General features: G+C 40.7%; 1 protein-coding gene across 4 annotated transcripts in view; it reads right to left on the minus strand.

The window, feature by feature from the left end:
- Window positions 1-281: 281 nt before the first annotated feature.
- JADE2 (jade family PHD finger 2) overlaps window positions 282-18,544 on the minus strand; it is a 156,437-nt gene continuing 138,174 nt past the window's right edge. For 3 of the 4 annotated variants that reach the window (XM_073355547.1, XM_073355546.1, XM_073355548.1), the window contains 3 exons: window positions 16,471-16,588; window positions 10,870-10,998; window positions 282-5,890 (listed from right to left, as the gene is read on the minus strand). In XM_073355547.1, the coding sequence (XP_073211648.1) occupies window positions 5,004-5,890; window positions 10,870-10,998; window positions 16,471-16,588 (1,134 nt within the window). In that variant the 3' untranslated portion in view covers window positions 282-5,003. Of the gene's footprint in view, window positions 5,891-6,644; window positions 6,733-10,869; window positions 10,999-16,470; window positions 16,589-18,544 lie in introns of those variants that run through there. The other variant, XM_073355549.1, reaches the window with a different exon arrangement.

An 18,544-nucleotide genomic window follows, 5' to 3' on the forward strand; every position in this document is an offset into this window, starting at 1 on the left:
GACAAATAAGCCATTCCTGTTGAGCTCTGTAATGGTTAACTTATGTTGGGTGATGGAAATTTATTGCTCATTGAAAGTGATGGGCAGTTACATATTATACTATTGGGGAACTAATAGTTTACTAACCTTAACAGAAACAAATGAATGTCATAGATGTAGTACAAATCAAATCCTTCTCTTTACTAAGGTAGGGGGAAACTTGAAAGACATGAGTCCTTTGATACCAAGGTGAATTTGCTACACTGGAACCAGTTGACTACATAATACTCAAAACAAAAACGTACACATAAAACACTGCTTTATTGACTGCATTTGCCACACATTGAGGAATGCAAAGTTTTTTTTCATAAGCAATGGGCCATGGTCCCAATGTGTATTAAAGCATACACTAAATCTAAACATGATGAAAAGAATGGCAGACAGAGCTATTGCAAGGCAACACAAACGGCATGCATAATACAGTCTCACACGGAACGAGTTTGATACGTTATATTGCTTTAAGGATTAACTAACATGGAAAATGTACAAAAAGGAGAAATAGGTTTTTGCATTAATGAAAAATACATTTTTTCTCTACAAAGGAATTTCTAATACAAGAAAATAAATATTGCAACATAAGCCAAAAATAATTTAAAATTGCTCTTTTCAATATATTTCAATATTTCTCTTTTATATTAACAAATGGCACATCACGTTCTTTGAAACAAAGAAAACAGAAGGATTTCTCCTCCTGCGACATTCATATCGTTTCCTGTAACTGATGTGAAGCGGGTCTGTTTTGTGTGTGGAATGGAGCAAAGTACATGGGAATTTCCTTAAAGAACAACCAAAATTAACACACAGCCCTGGCAATAGACAGAGAAGTTCCTTAGGCCGATGTGGATAACACAAGGATGGGTTCATGAAAATACTAACAATACAAAAAGTGAGAGAAAGCTTCTGTTCTCTCTCTCTTGTGTTGAAATGGCTAATTCTCTATTGTGCTTTGAGGGAAAGTGTCATCCAAATATTAGACATTTAAAAATAAAAATAAATAAAGGTGCAAAATATCCCAAAGACAGCTAGTCCATAAGGGCAAAAATATATGGGGTGAAAAATGAATGTGTGAACTCAGAATTGTCTTCAGGAAACTCCACTGGGCACCAATGCTTTAACACTAATTTGGGTTGTTCTCTATGAATTAGAAATGAGCGGTGATCAGCGTCTACGTGCATCATCACATTAACCCACAAGCGTGGTGGTGCTTTTCAAAGGAAACAGGTCCCTTTTACAGTGCAAATGTCAACTCCTGCAGTTATATAGCATCTTAAAGACAACATTTGTTTAATAAAATAAACCATTATACTTTTCTCTAATCATTTCAAAATACATTTACAATACATCAAAAATATTTTCCTTGTACATTTTTCTTTCCTTAATTATTAACATTTCTGTTATGAAATAACTAGGTGGCAGGGGCATAGGAACAAAGGGCATGTGGAGTGTTTCTTAGGAACCCAGTGCCTAATGGCTGAATATAGTAGCTAAGTTTCCAGGGCTTTGGTGGGGCCACTGGAATGGCTGTGAAATGGCCTTGGTCCTGATTGGAGGTGGGGTTAGATCTGGTGTCCTGCCCACAGTGAATGCCTCTGTCCTACCTTTCCCCTGCTGGAAGCCACCACCTCTTCCCTGATATCCTCTTTCTTTGTTAGCCAGCCAGCCTGCTGTGAATTCTCATGCTCTTGGAAGCAGTAGCAGGCGGCCAATGGAGGTCTGGAGATTTCCTAGACTTCTTGAGCAAAACAGCCTCTGTAAGTCTATTTTAGTGTGGGCCCCATGACATTTATGGAGTAGAATACTGTACGGGTACCTGTACATGGACGTCAATGGTGCAGTATGGGTGCAGCTGGGAACATGCCTTAGTGCTCGAATTATCTCTAGGGCTCTTCTGTTAAACCAGGACACTCAAGGGATTATTATTACTGGTTCTAATAAATCAAAGAATTCACTCAAATGAATCCCACAGCAATTATAAAAATATCAATAGTTAACTCAAGCCAAAAGACCATGGATTCAGCATCTACGTACAGTACTGAGCGCTCTCATAGTGTGTGTTTAACAGATACATGTTCTGCCACTGCCTGGTAATACTCTTCTGGATTCTTCTCTCCCAGTAATTCTGATAAGTTCTTCTCTGTTAGTTTCCTCTCATTCTGTTGCTCTAATTTTACATACAAACAGGCCAAATTTGGCCCCTCTGTGTGCAATTTTATTCCCTGATCACAAATCACAATGCCTAAAGTCTTGTGGCTGTTTCGAACTGTTTTTTTGTTTTTGTTTTTTGGTTTTGAACTACTTCCTGATCACAGTAACAATGGAGTGTATCACAGTGCTGCATAGGAATCAACAGAAACATGGTGCCACTTGCGTTTGGTTGTTCTTTAAAGTCTATCCCCTTTTGCTCTCCTGTACTGAGCAAGCAAGGAATGCAGAAAATAATGAGTGAAGCTGTGTACGGTGAGATTTGTGTCTGTTTTTTTTACCATAGTTGAAGTGAAGCACACGGAAGCAAGATTCATTAAAAGGCAGCATATTGATTATTGTTATGACTCTTATACTAGGATACGGTAGCTAAAGCTAGCAAGCCTGATAAGATAAACTAAGTCCTACTTACTGTATTTAACATTATCTGAACATACTGAGCCTTAATTAATGAGCAGACTTTAGTTTCCAACCTCAGTGGATTATGCTAATTTATAACAACATTTTTAGGTGGTTCCTTTTTTTTCCCTTTTTCGGTAATAATTTGTATAAAATTTATCAAATGAGGAAAACACCCAGGTATGTTTGGTTTTAGAGTCGATTTTTTGGGATTAGCCAATCTTTTATTAATTTCACTGCAATCTGATAATAATTTGATAAGAATTGATAAGAAGGACTTTTGAAGGCCAGTAAAGATGATTTACTTTAAAACGGCAAGATAGTCAATTTTCGGAGTCTCCGAATTTAAAAGAAAGCTCAGAGTCAAATGAGTAAAAAGCATCAGAAATCAAAACAGCAGGATGCAGCCTCAGTGACAGAAGCAACCCTGTCAGCAAGCTTGGAAGCTAACATCTCAGTTTTGTGTCATGAATGTGTCTCTAGTCCTTTGTTGCTAAATAACTTCCAATTTTTCCAAATGACAAGTTTCCGGTTTCTGGCTGTGCTGCTTTATTGTCAAAATATTCTTTGGCATACACAAAATTATTTGACTGATTCATCTGGTGTTTTGTTTAAAGTGATGGGTTTTACCAGGTTCAGAAGTGTCCCAGGTTTTTTTTTTATTTTTAAAAAACAACAACAGATAAAAGTTTCAGTGAATTCCTTTTTTTTTTTTTTTTGGTTCCCTGAGCTCACACTGGGGTCACTCCAATAAAACATGCAGTACGATTTAACTGTGACCTTTGAAGCCAAAACTGAAATAATGGTGCAATTAAGTGCAAACATGGAAATTTGCCTGACTCATAGATAACATGGGCTTTTAAACAACATTTAAGGCTTACATTTTATGCATTAAATTATTATAATATTTATAACGTCAGCTTTTGTGAATCACCCTCCTACGTCAAGTCAACAGCTTGTAACTAGGATTCAAAGAATAAAAAAAAAGGACGGGGAGGGATAAATGTATTGTTTTAGTTACAGTATTTAGTCGAACAACAAAATGATAAAGGCAAATCATTTAATTTCCTCTACATGACACTGCATTTAGACTGAGGGCCAATTGTCCACTGTTGTGCATGGTGAGTTTACATGTACAATAGAGCCCTGCGCAGGACGAGTTTAGAACCCTGCAGTGGGACTGGGATCCCACTGCATAATAGCGGAAACGAGTGGGAGTGGGTGTTGTGGGGCAGGACGGAACCAGGATTAAAAACAGTCCCACACAGGGCTTGAATGTACAGCTCCCTGCACAGCTGAATGTAATTTCAACCATTAAAGATGAAGTACTGGCATAAGCTCTTTTGCCAAACTGATTTGATATTTTACAACCCTTGTGTTTTTGAAGACATTTTTCCCCTCTCCATCCCGCTCCATTTTGGCCCAAATGTTTTGGTAAAGGCTAATCAATTAACCTGAGTAAATCACTTAAAATTTTCAAATAATCTTACAGGGTTCAAAGGACCTCCGAGATTTACATTACATCAATAAATACCCATAGCTACTCAGGAGGAATATTTGTAGATAGCGCTGCAGCTCTAACACAGATATGTGTCTCTTCTATCTACTGAAAGCCTTTGATGACTGTTTACAGTGCTGCCGACTATCTCTGACAGATGTAGTGGCAGGGCTAAATCTTGGTTCTTGGCCCCTGGACGGATTCTGATCAAACTGGAAGGTGAGAAAAAACATAAAGGATTTAATAAAATATAAACAGAATGTTGTTTTCCTCCGCCCATAAGTGCTTTCTTCAAATAAGCTTTTTGTGCTTTTAAAAAAAAATATTTTAGTATCGCTTATTTTACTTCCTTGTGCACACGCACACACACACGTACAGATAGTGACTTTTTCAGTAAATTGTGTGTGTGTGGAGGTGGCTCTCATAGTACCCCAATACCCTGACATACAGGGGCAATAATCCCAGGCAGAGCATGAAATCTGTCTGTCTTTAAATAATGCCCATAAAACTATCATCCCTGCAGAAACAATGGATACTGGCAAAATTAAACCTCTTTATTAAGGATCTAGGATGTCTTGCTCATTGCCTGCAAGCACAAGTCCCTTAATGCGCATGCTTGCATTTCTTTTAACTGGGATATGCAAGTGAACTAAGAAGGGACAACTACTGGTACAGTAATCTATATTGGTGATGGTTAAGCTGTATCTCAGGCATATAGAGAAGAGAAAGACAACAGTGCTGAATTTTAAACTATATATACATATTAAAAAACCCCTTTGTTATGATACCAGGCAAAAATTGAACATGGCAGTTGTAACTGGGTTTAGGCTTCATAGAACTGTCACAGTTGGTAAATCTGGTGGAGTTACGATGCCAAAATACTCATTCTGACAACATCCTCATTTCCTGAATCTAACTGGTTATGTTGCACTCTGCCACTACCGGATTCCATGTCGGAGTCGCTCATTTCTGCATCAGAAAAGTAGCCATCAGTCTCATTGTCAAAATGATGCAAGATGACCTTTGACCTTTCACTGACTGGAGGCCCGTTAACGATGTCAGGCTTCTGGATCTGTGACCTCCTAGTCTCTCTGCTCTCCTTTGGTAATTTGAACCTCACTACCGTTTTCGGACTACCTACTGAGTCAGGCACTTTAGTCAGAGAACTGGACTCACAATGAGTACAATTCACTGTCTCCTCCTCATTGTTTAAGGAGCTTCTCAGACACAATGAGGCATGAGAATCATTTGCTTTTGGAACAGGATGTGAAGATCCCTTCTTAGCTGTCTTTTTTATTTCACTGGCCCCTTTGCGGTCCATGTGAAATTTCGCCGTTCCTTTTTCTGATTTGCTAGGTCTTGCATCATGGGCGAAGGGCTTTGTGGTATCATCTGATAAATTATTCATGTTGTTAGTCCACTGATTGGAATCCTCCTCTTGGTGACTCTTGAAGATTGTGTTCAAGTCATTTCTTGACAGTTTTTTCTTAGTGTTCATTCTCATTTTGCTTTTAACTTTCTTTGTTGCATCGCTATGCTTGAATGGCGACTTCAAGGAATGATCCATCATAAAACTTAACAAGGTCTCTTCATCTTGTAAAAGCTCCTCTGAAAGGCCTGGAGTGTTGTCTTCATGGTGGCCATTGTTCAAGGACCACTCACTCATTGTCATGTTCTCAGTGGTAATCTGAACTGACTGGGCCAACCAGCTATTGAAGAAGGTCCCATCTATGGGAAAGGAAGTTGACAAACCTGTTAAAACAAAAAGGACAAGTCTTAGAAGTCAAAATCATTCAGTTTGTGCTTTGATTGTAAGAGGCACCAATGTAGTGTCAAAACTATAAACTGCAAGAAGGAACCTGAAACAATTCTTTGGTATTCGGCAAACATGGAGGGGCTCCTGTGTCTATTGTAATGCATCATACAGCATGTAATGTGTGAGTAAATGGCAAGCATACTTTACTTCAGGTAATAATAGTTAATTTGGGGGTATTCTTATACCTTACATGATAGTGACCTACACCGTCCACCACTTATAACATTGCCCCCAGATCGGACATCTATGAGGACTGAACCTGGGATGTCTGGATCAAAAAGAATGAGCTTTGACTGCATAAACTAAAGAACTAGGTCCAACAGCCAAATCATATTCCTCTATGTGTGGTCTAGCCACTAGAAGGGAGACAAAGACCTACACTGTGTTAGGGCAGATTACATGGTGTTCAAGACAAACTACACATAACTTTAACCAGCAAGGCTGATAAGACTGTGAAGGCTGGGTGATTGGGGAGAACAGGACTGAAGCACCCTGGTATCTGGCCACACAGGATTATTACAGCTATAGGGCTAACACAGGATTATTACAGCTATAGGGCTAACACATGCAGGAAATTCTGAAGAATGGGCAGGAGACGAAGGGCTGGATGAATCCATCTACGAGAACTCTACTTCTCCAGGCCTCTGCTTTGGGTTGATGAGAGCCCTAGGACAGCACACTTACATGGAGGCTGGGATAGAAACACCCTCCTGGCATAATCTTTATATGGGTAGTTAGGTAAGGAAGGTCTTTGGCTGGATTCTTGCCTTCCCCTTTGCTGGGAAAACACAAACAACATCACTGGTTCTACATACTATGTTTTAGCTGCTTAAACAGTTATTCTAATTTTCTTCCATTATGTGGGCACTGATAGCTGGTTAGGATCACACCAGTGTAAATGTAACATTATCAGAACCGGAATAAGTGAAAAATGATGATTATGCTTATGATTAATTATAATTCTAGAGGGTACCAAAGTATGTTTCACAGCACAGACATAAAGACATGGGCCTCGCCTCAAAGAGCATACCACCTATCCGAGATATATAATAGGATGAGTAGAATTTGCCACACAGCTCAGATCATCTGGCCTCTGTCACTAGCTAGCATCCAATGCTTCAGAAGTCAAATTCCATTCCCCCTGAGAAGTCTCATCATTTGTGGAAACGATGGACACAGTGGGAAAAAACACCTGCCTGACCCCTTCAGATGCTCCATGTGTACCCTGAAGCATGTGTAAGATATTCCTCACCATAGCTTGCAAAACTATAAAAAGTTTCAGAGTAGCAGCCGTGTTAGTCTGCATTCACAAAAAGAAAAGGAGTACTTGTGGCACTTTAGAGATTAACAAATTTATTTGAGCATAAGCTTTCATGAGCTACAGCTTATGCTTAAATAAATTTGTTAGTCTCTAAGGTGCCACAAGTACTCCTTTTAACTATAAAAGTTATTAATGGTCATAAAAATGAGACCTCTTTTCATATATTAGCTGACTCTCCCATCTGTGGCAGCGAATTTTGAAGGTTGATTATATATTGCACGAAGAAAGATTTCCTTTAAACGTTGTAGATGTTTTCAGTATTAATTTACTGGAGTGGCCTCTTTGTTCTCTTGATATGGTGCAGAGTTTAAAGAAGGGACCAACTGGTCATGCTGGCAAGCAACCCATTAAGCCATAAGGTAAGACTCAAGGTTTAATGTGCAGTATATGTCAACTGCTCTATATTAGATACAGTGTTAGCCTCCTCAAATAAAATCTGCCTTGGATCATTCATTTTGACTGCTTGTGACTCAGATGCTTTCGCAGAGGTACCTTCTGAGCTTGGACTAAGCAAATATTAGTACAGAAACTTTCCTCGAATTTAAAAAGGCTGACTGACTTTAACATGCAGTTGTACAGCCATTGCACACACATCAAAACAGGAACAGTGCTGACAGCATTTCATATTGGCTTTGAGGTTTCAAATGTTGGGCTGAACCCTAAAGTCCTCCCTTAGGTTAAACTCTCATTGAAGTCAGTGGTAATTTGGGCTAAGGACTGCGTAAGAACCTCAGGATTTGGTCTGCTGTTGTTATGAGTATTTACTCATGATATAGCCACATTTCTAAAGACAGGCAGTGATAAAAGTGTCTATATCATATGTGATGTCATTAAACAGAGAGCGGTTTTAATCCATTCCCAGCAGCTCTGAATTAACATGTAGACACTCCTATTCTTAAGCTGTTACTTTTCATGTTCATATTACTGTAACAGACTGGACCAATTTTATCTGATCCTAAGAATTTGGTAAATCCTTACAGAGAACGGGATTTGCACCTGGAGACAATTATTGGATTATGCTATTTAACTTCTTAGTGATAACAGCCTGTGCTGTAAAAGATCAGGTCTATGCAATATGTACCCACAGATCTTCAAAAGCATGCCTAGTAAAGTTCCATGCTACAGAGTTCTTTTGCCTTGAGTCATATCCTGCCATTGGTGCTGTAGATGGAGTTTCCCACTGGACACCTGGTAGACTGCATTGATTAGGTACAAAAAAGACTGGCAAAACTGGAGCAAGAACGATCTGTGGCTTGGAGGGACTGAATGATCAGGAATGTTTAAAGCAGCTAAATGTGTATGATTAAGTGATGACAGACGGGCGCAGGAATTAGAGCCCTCTACACATACTTGAAAGGAGTGAATACCGGAGAGGAATTATTTGGAGTAGCACAAAGAGGACTAACTAGAAGGAAAAGAGGGAAGAATTTGGTTGAAAAACTTCCTAGTACTGAGGTTTGCCTGAGTGTGGAATAGTCTCTCAAGAGAAGTGGCAGAGGTCACCACTACCTTTAAAGTGCTTTTAAAATGTATGGGAGGGGACACTTCTGCACAGGCAGAGGGAAAAAAAAAAAGATAGCCTAATACCACAGGTGTGTCCCTGTTCTAATTGCTCTGACTGAAACCCACCAGGCTTCTACATTAAAAACTGATCTCATTCATGTGAGCAATTATAATGCTCACTGTATACTATGGTAACACCCTGTTAAACAGAGAGATCCGATGACTATATATTCCTGCAAAATGTCTCTAAAGAAAAGCTCCCTGTTGTAATGATTGTCTGGTTTCTGATATTTACATGGCAAAGATTTGCAAACTTGTTAATACTCTCTCAATAAATAGTAAAAAAAAAAATAAATAAAAACATTGGTCTTATTTATAAAATGGATGAGAAAAAGGACAGGTTTTTGATATGGAATATTTTTTTCTTTTTTTTAAAAGGAAACTACAGATGGGTTAGGGAGAGGTCACTGGGACTGTGTTGTGGAGGAAGCAATTCATGTCTGTAGTTGTTATTCTTGTGATGAGGTATGTATCATTCATTGTTTTAAAGATTTCAACTCTTTCTTATTTTGAATGCTGGAAAGACACGTGGCTCAGTATCTCCATTTCACAAGGAATAAGAAAACATTTCAGCCAAGTATCAGCACAGAATTAACTATTTGATTTAAGTCACTTGCTGTTGTAGGTGTAGGATATGCCTAAGGGGGAGGGGGGAATGAGCGTTGCAGACACTAACTAAAATTTACAGGGGGCTTTTCACATGTCAAGACATCATGGGAGCTGTCTCAAGGGAAGGACTGTTGGGTCATTCTAAGCTAGCAGAACAGGACAGCTGATCTAAATAGCAACAGAAAATGTCCTTCATTAAGTAAGATTCTTCCTCTAAGACTTCAGTTTCAGAGTTAACAAGTTGTAAGAAAAAACAAACAGGATTTTATATTAACAGAAAAAGGAAGAGAAAGCCATGTATAAGCCCCTACCCTGCCCCCAAACCCAATCTCCTCCTCTAGAAGTTCTTTTTCTTTTCAGGGCCAGGGAGTTATTTTTATAGTGTTCCCTGGCTTTCCTCTGAATTGCTGATTGGGCTGTCAGTTCCACTGCTAGGCCATTACACCTGTGGGAGAGCTGAACATAGAATTAACCCCTTGTTTGCTGGTGCTCAAGTCAAGCTTCTGCACCCGCCACAGTAATCTGACACAAGGGAGGTGGAATTAAAAATGTCACTTAATCAACATCAGAAAGTAGAAAAGAGATCAAATTCTACAAAAAATAATTTGTGGTTGCTAAGGGAATTGTTGTTTTCCTTAGGTCTTTTCCCCTGCTATGTCGCAGAGGGTTATATTTGATGGGGGGCTTGGTGGTGTGTTACATATCAACATAATGCACAGAATCACAGTAATGGGGGCAGAATTGGGCCCTTTATGCTTCCGCCATGGAAAAAGACAGGAAATAGTGCTGAGAAAGCAGTGTCACTTTGCATCTATCTCCTGGCTGGTCTGGGACTGCCAGCAGCAGCCTCTTGGACAAACTAATTCCTGTGCTGGAGGGTGCGTAGAGGAACAGAGCAGCATGCACTGAACTAAAACACATGGCCCATGCAGTTTACTCACAAGCAGCAGCAGGACGCATGTTGCAGACTATGCAGAGAATGAACACTACACTAGAGTGGAGAAGTCAGATTACATTGCCAGAAAGTAAAATCACTATTTCTCATTGCAATACTCTAATGCATTCTTCCAGCTGGCGTTCAGCCTGATAGCTGAATACTTCATAAGCTTTTGTGCCACTAGTTGACAGCCTACAGACAAAGGACCCCATCTACAGGGTCAGGTTGGGGGTTAGTGTACTGTGGTCCCTCCAGTACAGGGCAGAAGCAGTGTAAGGCAGCTCACATAGCCAATGCCCGTGATGTAACTCCACTATGGATAAGCAAGAGAGCCTAGTCTCTAGCACTATCTGTGGCATTAAGCTCTACATTTACTCCGCCCCTCTTCCCCCCAATAAGTGAAGCCTTTGGAATTCCTTTACCTCTATGACTTTGGCCTCTGCACTCAGTATATTTCAGTGCTGTGTTCTCACAGTCAGACTTACCCAACTGTCCCAAGACCGAGTCGTTCCCTGGTTTCCTTTTTTCTTTCTTCTCAGGACTACTTTTTCTACCATCTCTTCCTTTTCTTTTGGGGTCACTTTTCTTTCCCTTTGTTCTCTTCCCAGTTTGTTCTGTTTTTTTCCAAATAAAAAGAAATGTGAGATAACGTAACCAGGGAACTTGATGATGAACACTTTGGAGCCTTCAGGAGCATTGAGATAAGGATGAAATTAAGAACTGGAAGAATCCTTGCTAATCACTCTCTGTGAAACAATAGCAGGCTCTAGTGCAAATCTGGGTCAAGAGTTGCACAAGAGATTCGTGTACTGTCATTTTGAGCAAGTGAACACTACAGAACTCTAGATTAAGGAAAGGTTTTCAGTCCCAGAGACTGTATAAAGAAGAAACTTGGACTTTGATCCAGCAAAGCACTTAAGCACAAACTAAACTTTAAACACAAGTGGTCCCACTGAAATCACTGGACTGCTCATTTACTTAAAATTAAGCACTTGCTTAAGTGCTTTGCAGGATCAAGGCCTTTGGGTACCAAGATTTCAGTCCTGAGAATGCAGTGCTTATAAACCAAACCTCTACATATGAACACCCCAAAAGACTCAGGCAGTTCCAAACTTTACAGCATGTTGTATAATGCAAATTTGCAATGTAAACTACAGGCAAATGCAAAGTGCTTATCAACCTACTCTTCCACTGCTGGTATAAGGTCGCAGAACAAGTTTGACAAAGATCTTATTGGCAGCATTTTTAAGCAGACCTGTCTTGATTTCATCTTTTGGATATAATAACTACCCTTGCTTACACTGTATAACAATGAAAAAACAAAACACCTAAACACTGCATAAAATACACCTAAATGACTTGGCTATTGAAAACTGCCTATTGAAAACCAGGAATATAAATCACAGCTATTTGGACTTTCAACTAAAAATCAATATATACTAAATGGTTTTGCATATATACTGGATGTATTCCTCTTGGGGGAACAGAATTAAGTTGTACCCTCTGAAAAGAACAATTTGTATTACTAGGTGAAATACTCAAAGCTTTTTACACATTAAGGGCCCAAATCTTCACCACCAGAAGCTCATGCTAAATCTCCTACTACCTTCAGTGGGGAAAGAACAGGGCCCTAAAAGCAAAAGTAGGAGCCTGGATGGCTAAAGGAATTGGAAATGTGATTTCTAGCTTTTCGTAATCTGATCATTAGCTTGAAGCTGACCCAAGTTGGCACTGACCAAAAGTTATTATCATGTGATGGCTGTAAAATGACAACTGAGCAATAATTCTAAGAGGTCTATGCAGTAACCGGTGGAAGGTATCAGCTTCATATAAACCACCACCAGTTTTGTTAGCAGCCTTAGCAGAGAGGCCATGGGCTGAGTGGGCCACGGAGGCTGAAGTCTCCTCTCTCCCTAGAGGTAGTCCCTCTAGGTTGAAATGTAGTGGTGGAATTTGCATTACAGCTGCCTGAGAATATTCTGTGGGTCTGGATTAAGAGAGGATTTACATTTCCAGGATTGCCAATCCAGGATCTTTCATGAGCAATGGACTCACTGAAAGAAAGAAAGAAAATAAAAATTGATATATGCTACATTCCTGCCAAGTAACTCCAGAAGACTGGGGAAGTTCCAAACAGACACATTTTTCACTTGACTTACAAATAAAAATATGACTTTGTTTAGACATCACAATGGTTCTAAACAGAGATATGAATGTTACCTTTTCAAAAGGAGCCTGTCAAAATAACAGCCACATTTCACAGGCCAAGAGCCGACTTTACATTTCGTGCAGGACATATATGTGAAACAGAAAAGGGGTAGTTTTGCATGGGCAATTCCCAACAGCTTTAATAAGAACCTCCTGCCTAAATGATCATTTATCAAATGGGAAAATAAACCTCCAAGTTATGTGTTTTAGGAGGAGACCCTTCCAAAAATACAATGTGCCAAATGCGCCTATGGGGTAACTCCACCAGGTTGTGTTGATTAACTGCCATGCACCATAATAATTAGCAACTGCACTCAATCAGCAAGAGTGATACAGATTTCTTGCTTTCCCCCCAAAAGTTATTGATATGTCGGCCAATGAAATCAAGTGTCAGAGGGGAGGAAATACTGGCGAGGAAATATTCGGAGACAAATTTTCTCCTCTACTTGCAAATCATTTAGTGCTGTAAAATTGAAGAAATTTTCCAGTGGAGGATGCTCAGGGGCTGAGCATCCTCCATTGCCATTGAGGTCAGCAGCAGCTCAGCAATTTAAGGAGGCCAACAGCATTTTATAGGATTGGACCCTAAAACGGTGCCTCTCTTGTACCATAATGAAATGGAGAGTAGTTACTGCCACATGAAGCAACTCTACTGATTTGACTCATAACACCACAAAAGGCTGTCCTATTGTCAGAAACAAAGCTGAGACCGGGAGGTCTTAGGGAAGGAAACAGATGTCCCAGCTACCGTGTGCTAACTTGTGTTGTAGGAGCCAATGCCGTAGAAGAATATTTAAATAATCGAACGGTCTCAGAAACTGACAACTTTGCACACCAGTCCTCTCTGTACTACAAGCCACCCTATCTACATGGGGAAGCACTTGACCTCTCTTGAGGGAAGCTATTATCACTGATTTATTCAACTCACTTATTAGAGCTTCATTTTGGTACTATCCTTCACTCCTTAGCTGAACAAAGCTGTGGAGATCTGCATCTCATGATGGCTTACTGTTCAGATTGGGCTTAACTTCCCCCATGGAAATAAAATCATGATAAAGTGTCCATTTGAAAGTCATTCCCATTTATTTTAAGCAAACAACAAATACTGCTCAGATACAAGCTTGAACACTTACAATTTTACAGCAGTAAAATTCCTCATTCCTTCAAGTCATTCAAAGCAGTTCTTATTTCTGGACTTCAAATGCTGTACTATGGAAATCTTGTTACTTTCAAAGTAGGTAAAGGTTCAAAGCAACCCCTCTGGTCAGAATACCCTGAGCTTTGTAGATGCGGACATAATTTTAGAGGGATGCTTACGACCCACAACTCAAAATAAAGTCAAGAAGCTGGATTAAATCTCAGGAAAAACTTCCTAACTGTAAGAACAGTAGGACAATGGAACAGACTACCTAGGGAGGTCAGGGAAGCTCCTTTGCTGGAGGTTTTCAAAAGGAGGCTGGAGAGCCATCTCTCTTGGATGTTTAGACATGACAAATCCTGCATCTTGGCAGGGGATTAGACTAGATCAGTGGTTCTCCGACTACTGTACCCCTTTCAGGAGTCTGATTTGTCTTGAGTACCCCCACGTTTCACCTCACTTAAAAACTACTTGCTTACAAAATCAGACGTAAAAATACAAAAGTGTCACAGCATACTATTACTGAAAAATTGTTTATGTTTTCATTTTTATTATATAATTATAAAATAAATTGGAATATAAATAGTGTACTTATATTTCAGTGTATTGGACTGTATATAGAGCAGTAGAAACAAGTCACTGTCTCTATGAAATTTTAATTTGTACTGACTTTGCTAGTGGTTTTATGTAGCCTGTTGTGAAACCAGGCAAATATCTAGATGAGTTGATGTACCCGCTGGAAGACCTCTGGGTACCTTGAGGGATACATGTACCCCTGGTTGAGAACCATGGGACTAGATGAGCCTTGTGGTCCCTTCTAACCCTATGATTCCCCTCCTCCTATTCACAATGTCAACAGCTTCACTGATTGCCATGTGACCACTTGTGGAGTACGGTATCTTTCAATAAAGGTCATCAGAGTCTGTCCCAGTGGGATCAGCAAGTGCTCAACACTCAGAACCTCTACTAATCAGGCCCTCTATATAAAATAGGTCCCAATCAAAGACTCAGGGCACAACTTCTCCACAACTTTGGGATAGTTTTGATCTGGATCCGGAAGGTAGGTCCTATTCTGAGAAGTGCTGAACACCTGAAATTTCCACTGAAGATAATCAGTGTCATGGCTGGTCAGCCTCACCCAGTATCAGACTTTTTGTGGCTTGGGGCCATCTCTAACTAGGCCATACTGTACATGATTACTGTACCTTCCTCTCTGCACTACAGAGCAGCCCGGCTCAGGCTACCAAGAAAAATTTACATGGAATCAAAGTCACAAACTTTTCAACACAACTTTTCTCAGACTCAAAACTTGACGCAAAACTTGAATCAAAGGAAACTTTGGTAAGGGAAAGTGCAGTCCAGGCAGTTCCTAAGAAACCCCAAACTCGTGATGGGTTCAGAAGCAACTCCAAAGCCACAAACACAACAACTGGCGGAGGAGTCTGCCAAAGAGCCAGATGCTGTTTCTGGAAAAACTGTCATGCAGCCTTGGTTTTTGAGTCTTGTACTGCCATTGAAAAAAGGAAGAGGAATTTATGAGATGTGGGCTCAACCACTGCATGTTTAAAAAAAAAATCAAAGAAAAAAAGAAAAATTAATTCTATATTTGCTATTTAATAAAATGCTGCCAAGTGCTTCCTGCACTGTATGCATGATGTTCTCTGCTAATAGATACACACAGCCGAGCGAATTACAGACAATCAGTGCTAAAATGAGATGGCATCTAAGAGCAAAAGACATTCCATCAGCAGCTTAACCTTTGATTCTTAACAGAGCCAGAGGCAACTGTAAAGAAGCCAATGCAACTGCTACTAAAACACGCCAACGAGCCAGATGCCACAACTAAAAACACCAACCTCTCTAGCCTTGCACCCAGGATTTGTAATCACCATCCAAACAGAACAATGTGCTCCAGCCACAGCATCTCACTGCAGGCCAGACTATTGTCTTAATTTAACTATCCAGCAAAATGATTAGCGTTTACTACCCAGAGGGGTGATACGGATCTACTTTGTATAGGGTCAGTGAAAACCACCGTCTCAGGCTTTCAGCAGAGTCAGGGTAGGAAATGTACTCTTCCCTTGTCTTAATAAAACAGTCATGATCAGATCAAGCTAGCGTGCTAAAAACAGGAGCATAGCGGTGGCAGTGAGAGCGCAAGGAGGGGCTAGCTGCCCTGAGCACATACCTATGGTCTCGGATGGATCAGACTCGGGGTGGCTAGACCCCTCACACTGCCACGGCTCCACTCTGTTCTCAGCGCATAGCTCCATCAGAGCTAGCCTGGGTCTGTCTTCTTGAGCTGGAATGTACCCCACCAACTCTAGTGCAGACATACCTGGAGACTCTGAGAAAATAAGGTCCCAATTCTACCCTCACTTAAAGGGTGAAACTCCTACTGACTTTTGTGAGAAGTTTTATAAATGACTTGTCCACAGTGGCACAATGAGTCTGTGGTGGAAGAGAGGCTTGAACCCAGGTCCTGACCCCCAGTCCTATGCCCTATCACAAGCCTACACTGGACAGGGCATAAGCTCCCAAGTGTCTATAATTTGCTATATTTTCCACAAGATAGCTCAACCACATGTTTGTCAACATAAAAAAATGAAAGAAAGACCTAATGTGGTGATGCTTTTGCTTCCACCTGTGCAGGTTTGAATATGAGTGTCTCGTATTATATGATGGAACTGGAAGCGTCTGTAATAACAAGTACTCCCAAGCCACCAGCAGAAGTATCTACCTGGATAAAGATCCTTCTTGATCAGTTGCATCTGGAGATGGAAGATCTGCTCCTGAAGTTTGCAAATGGAGTGTTTCATTTTCTCCCGCCTCGTCACCATGTAGCAGAGATTTCTAACCTGCAGAAACACAAGAAAGAGTTTCCACTTTCTGAGTGGACTCTGAGAAAAGCCCCAGCTGCTTGGCAGTGCTACTGAAGAGTCAGCTAACCGAAGGTAGCTCTCTAGATGCTGTCTCTTCTCTGTCGCTCAGAGAAATCCCAAGTATTATTATTATTATGTTTTACTGTAGTGCCTAGGAATCCTTAACTATGCCCCACGACCCCAACCATGTTAAGTGCTGTACAAAGACACTCTTCTTTTTATCCTCGTTTGTCTGTTCACCTTATGCGCGGATGGGCAATGCTGTGATTCGGGTATGCCCAAGTGGTTTTGAGTAGGCCAGGCCTGCAGGATAGGAGCCATCAACAGGCTCCTATCCTGGGGTCAACAAACATGTGGACAAGGGGGATCCAGTGGACATAGTGTACTTAGATTTCCAGAAAGCCTTTGACAAGGTCCCTCACCAAAGGCTCTTACGTAAATTAAGTTGTCATGGGATAAGAGGGAAGATCCTTTCATGGATTGAGAACGGGTTAAAAGACAGGGAAAAAAGGATAGGAATAAATGGTAAATTTTCAGAATGGAGAGGGCTAACTAGTCGTGTTCCCAAGAGTCAGTCCTAGGACCAATCCTGTTCAACTTATTCATAAATGATCTGGAGAAAGGGGTAAACAGTGAGGTGGCAAAGTTTTCAGATGATACTAAACTGCTCAAGATAGTTAAGACCAAAGCGGTCTGTGAAGAACTTCAAAAAGATCTCACAAAACTAAGTGATTGGGCAACAAAATGGCAAATGAAATGTAATGTGCACATTGGAAAAAATAACCCCAATTATACATACAATATGATGGGGGCTAATTTAGCTACAACTAATCAGGAGAAAGATCTTGGTGTCATCGAGGATAGTTCTCTAAAGACGTCCACGCAGTGTGCGGCGGCAGTCAAAAAAGCAAACGGGATGTTAGAAATCATTAAAAAAGGGATAGAGAATAAGACGGAGAATATCTTATTGCCCTTGTATAAATCCATGGTACGCCCACATCTTGAATACTGCATACAGATGTGGTCCCCTCATCTCAAAAAAGATATACTGACATTAGAAAAGGTTCAGAAAAGGGCAACTAAAATGATTCGGGGTTTGGAACGTGTCCCATATGAGGAGAGATTAAAGAGGCTAGAACTTTTCAGCTTGGAAAAGAGGAGATTAAAGGGGGATTGATAGAGGTATATAAAATCATGAGTGGTGTGGAGAAAGTGAATAAGGAAAAGTTATTTACTTGTGCCCATAATATAAGAACTAGGGGCCACCACATGAAATTAATGGGTAGCAGGTCTAAAAGAAATAAAAGGAAGTTCTTCTTCACTCAGCGCACAGTCAACCTGTGGAACTCCTTGCCTGAGGAGGTTGTGAAGGCTAGGACTATAACAGGGTTTAAAAGAGAACTGGATAAATTCATGGAAGTTAAGTCCATTAATGGCTATTAGCCAGGATGGGTAAGGAATGGTGTCCCTAGCCTCTGTTTGTCAGAGGGTGGAGATGAATGGAAGGAGAGAGATCACTGATCATTACCTGTTAGGTTCACTCCCTCTGGGGCACCTGGCATTGGCCACTGTTGGCACACAGGATACTGGGCTGGATGAACCTTTGGTCTGACGCAGTATGGCCGTTCTTATGTTCTCCTGGTCTAGCAAAAAAGACATTCAGAGAACAGGGACAGAGGCAAATGGCTTCAGTTCTGGCTCTGGGAGCCCAAGCCTTGCAGGAGGGAGAGGGCCAAGCGCACTGTACAAGTGGCAATAGCGGGAGTCACTATATGTGCAGAGGCCAAAAGGCACAATGCATCCAGGGACAAAGGGCAGCCTGCTCACGAGTGGCAGATCCTACACCCACAGGACACACGTAGCACGTGCTCTCCCAGTACAGCCCTCCAGACGCTAGCCAGTGTGCAAGAGGGAAAGAGGCCATGGCTATCT

Source organism: Lepidochelys kempii, chromosome 8 (assembly GCF_965140265.1).
Source record: "Lepidochelys kempii isolate rLepKem1 chromosome 8, rLepKem1.hap2, whole genome shotgun sequence".
NCBI lineage: Eukaryota > Metazoa > Chordata > Testudines > Cheloniidae > Lepidochelys > Lepidochelys kempii.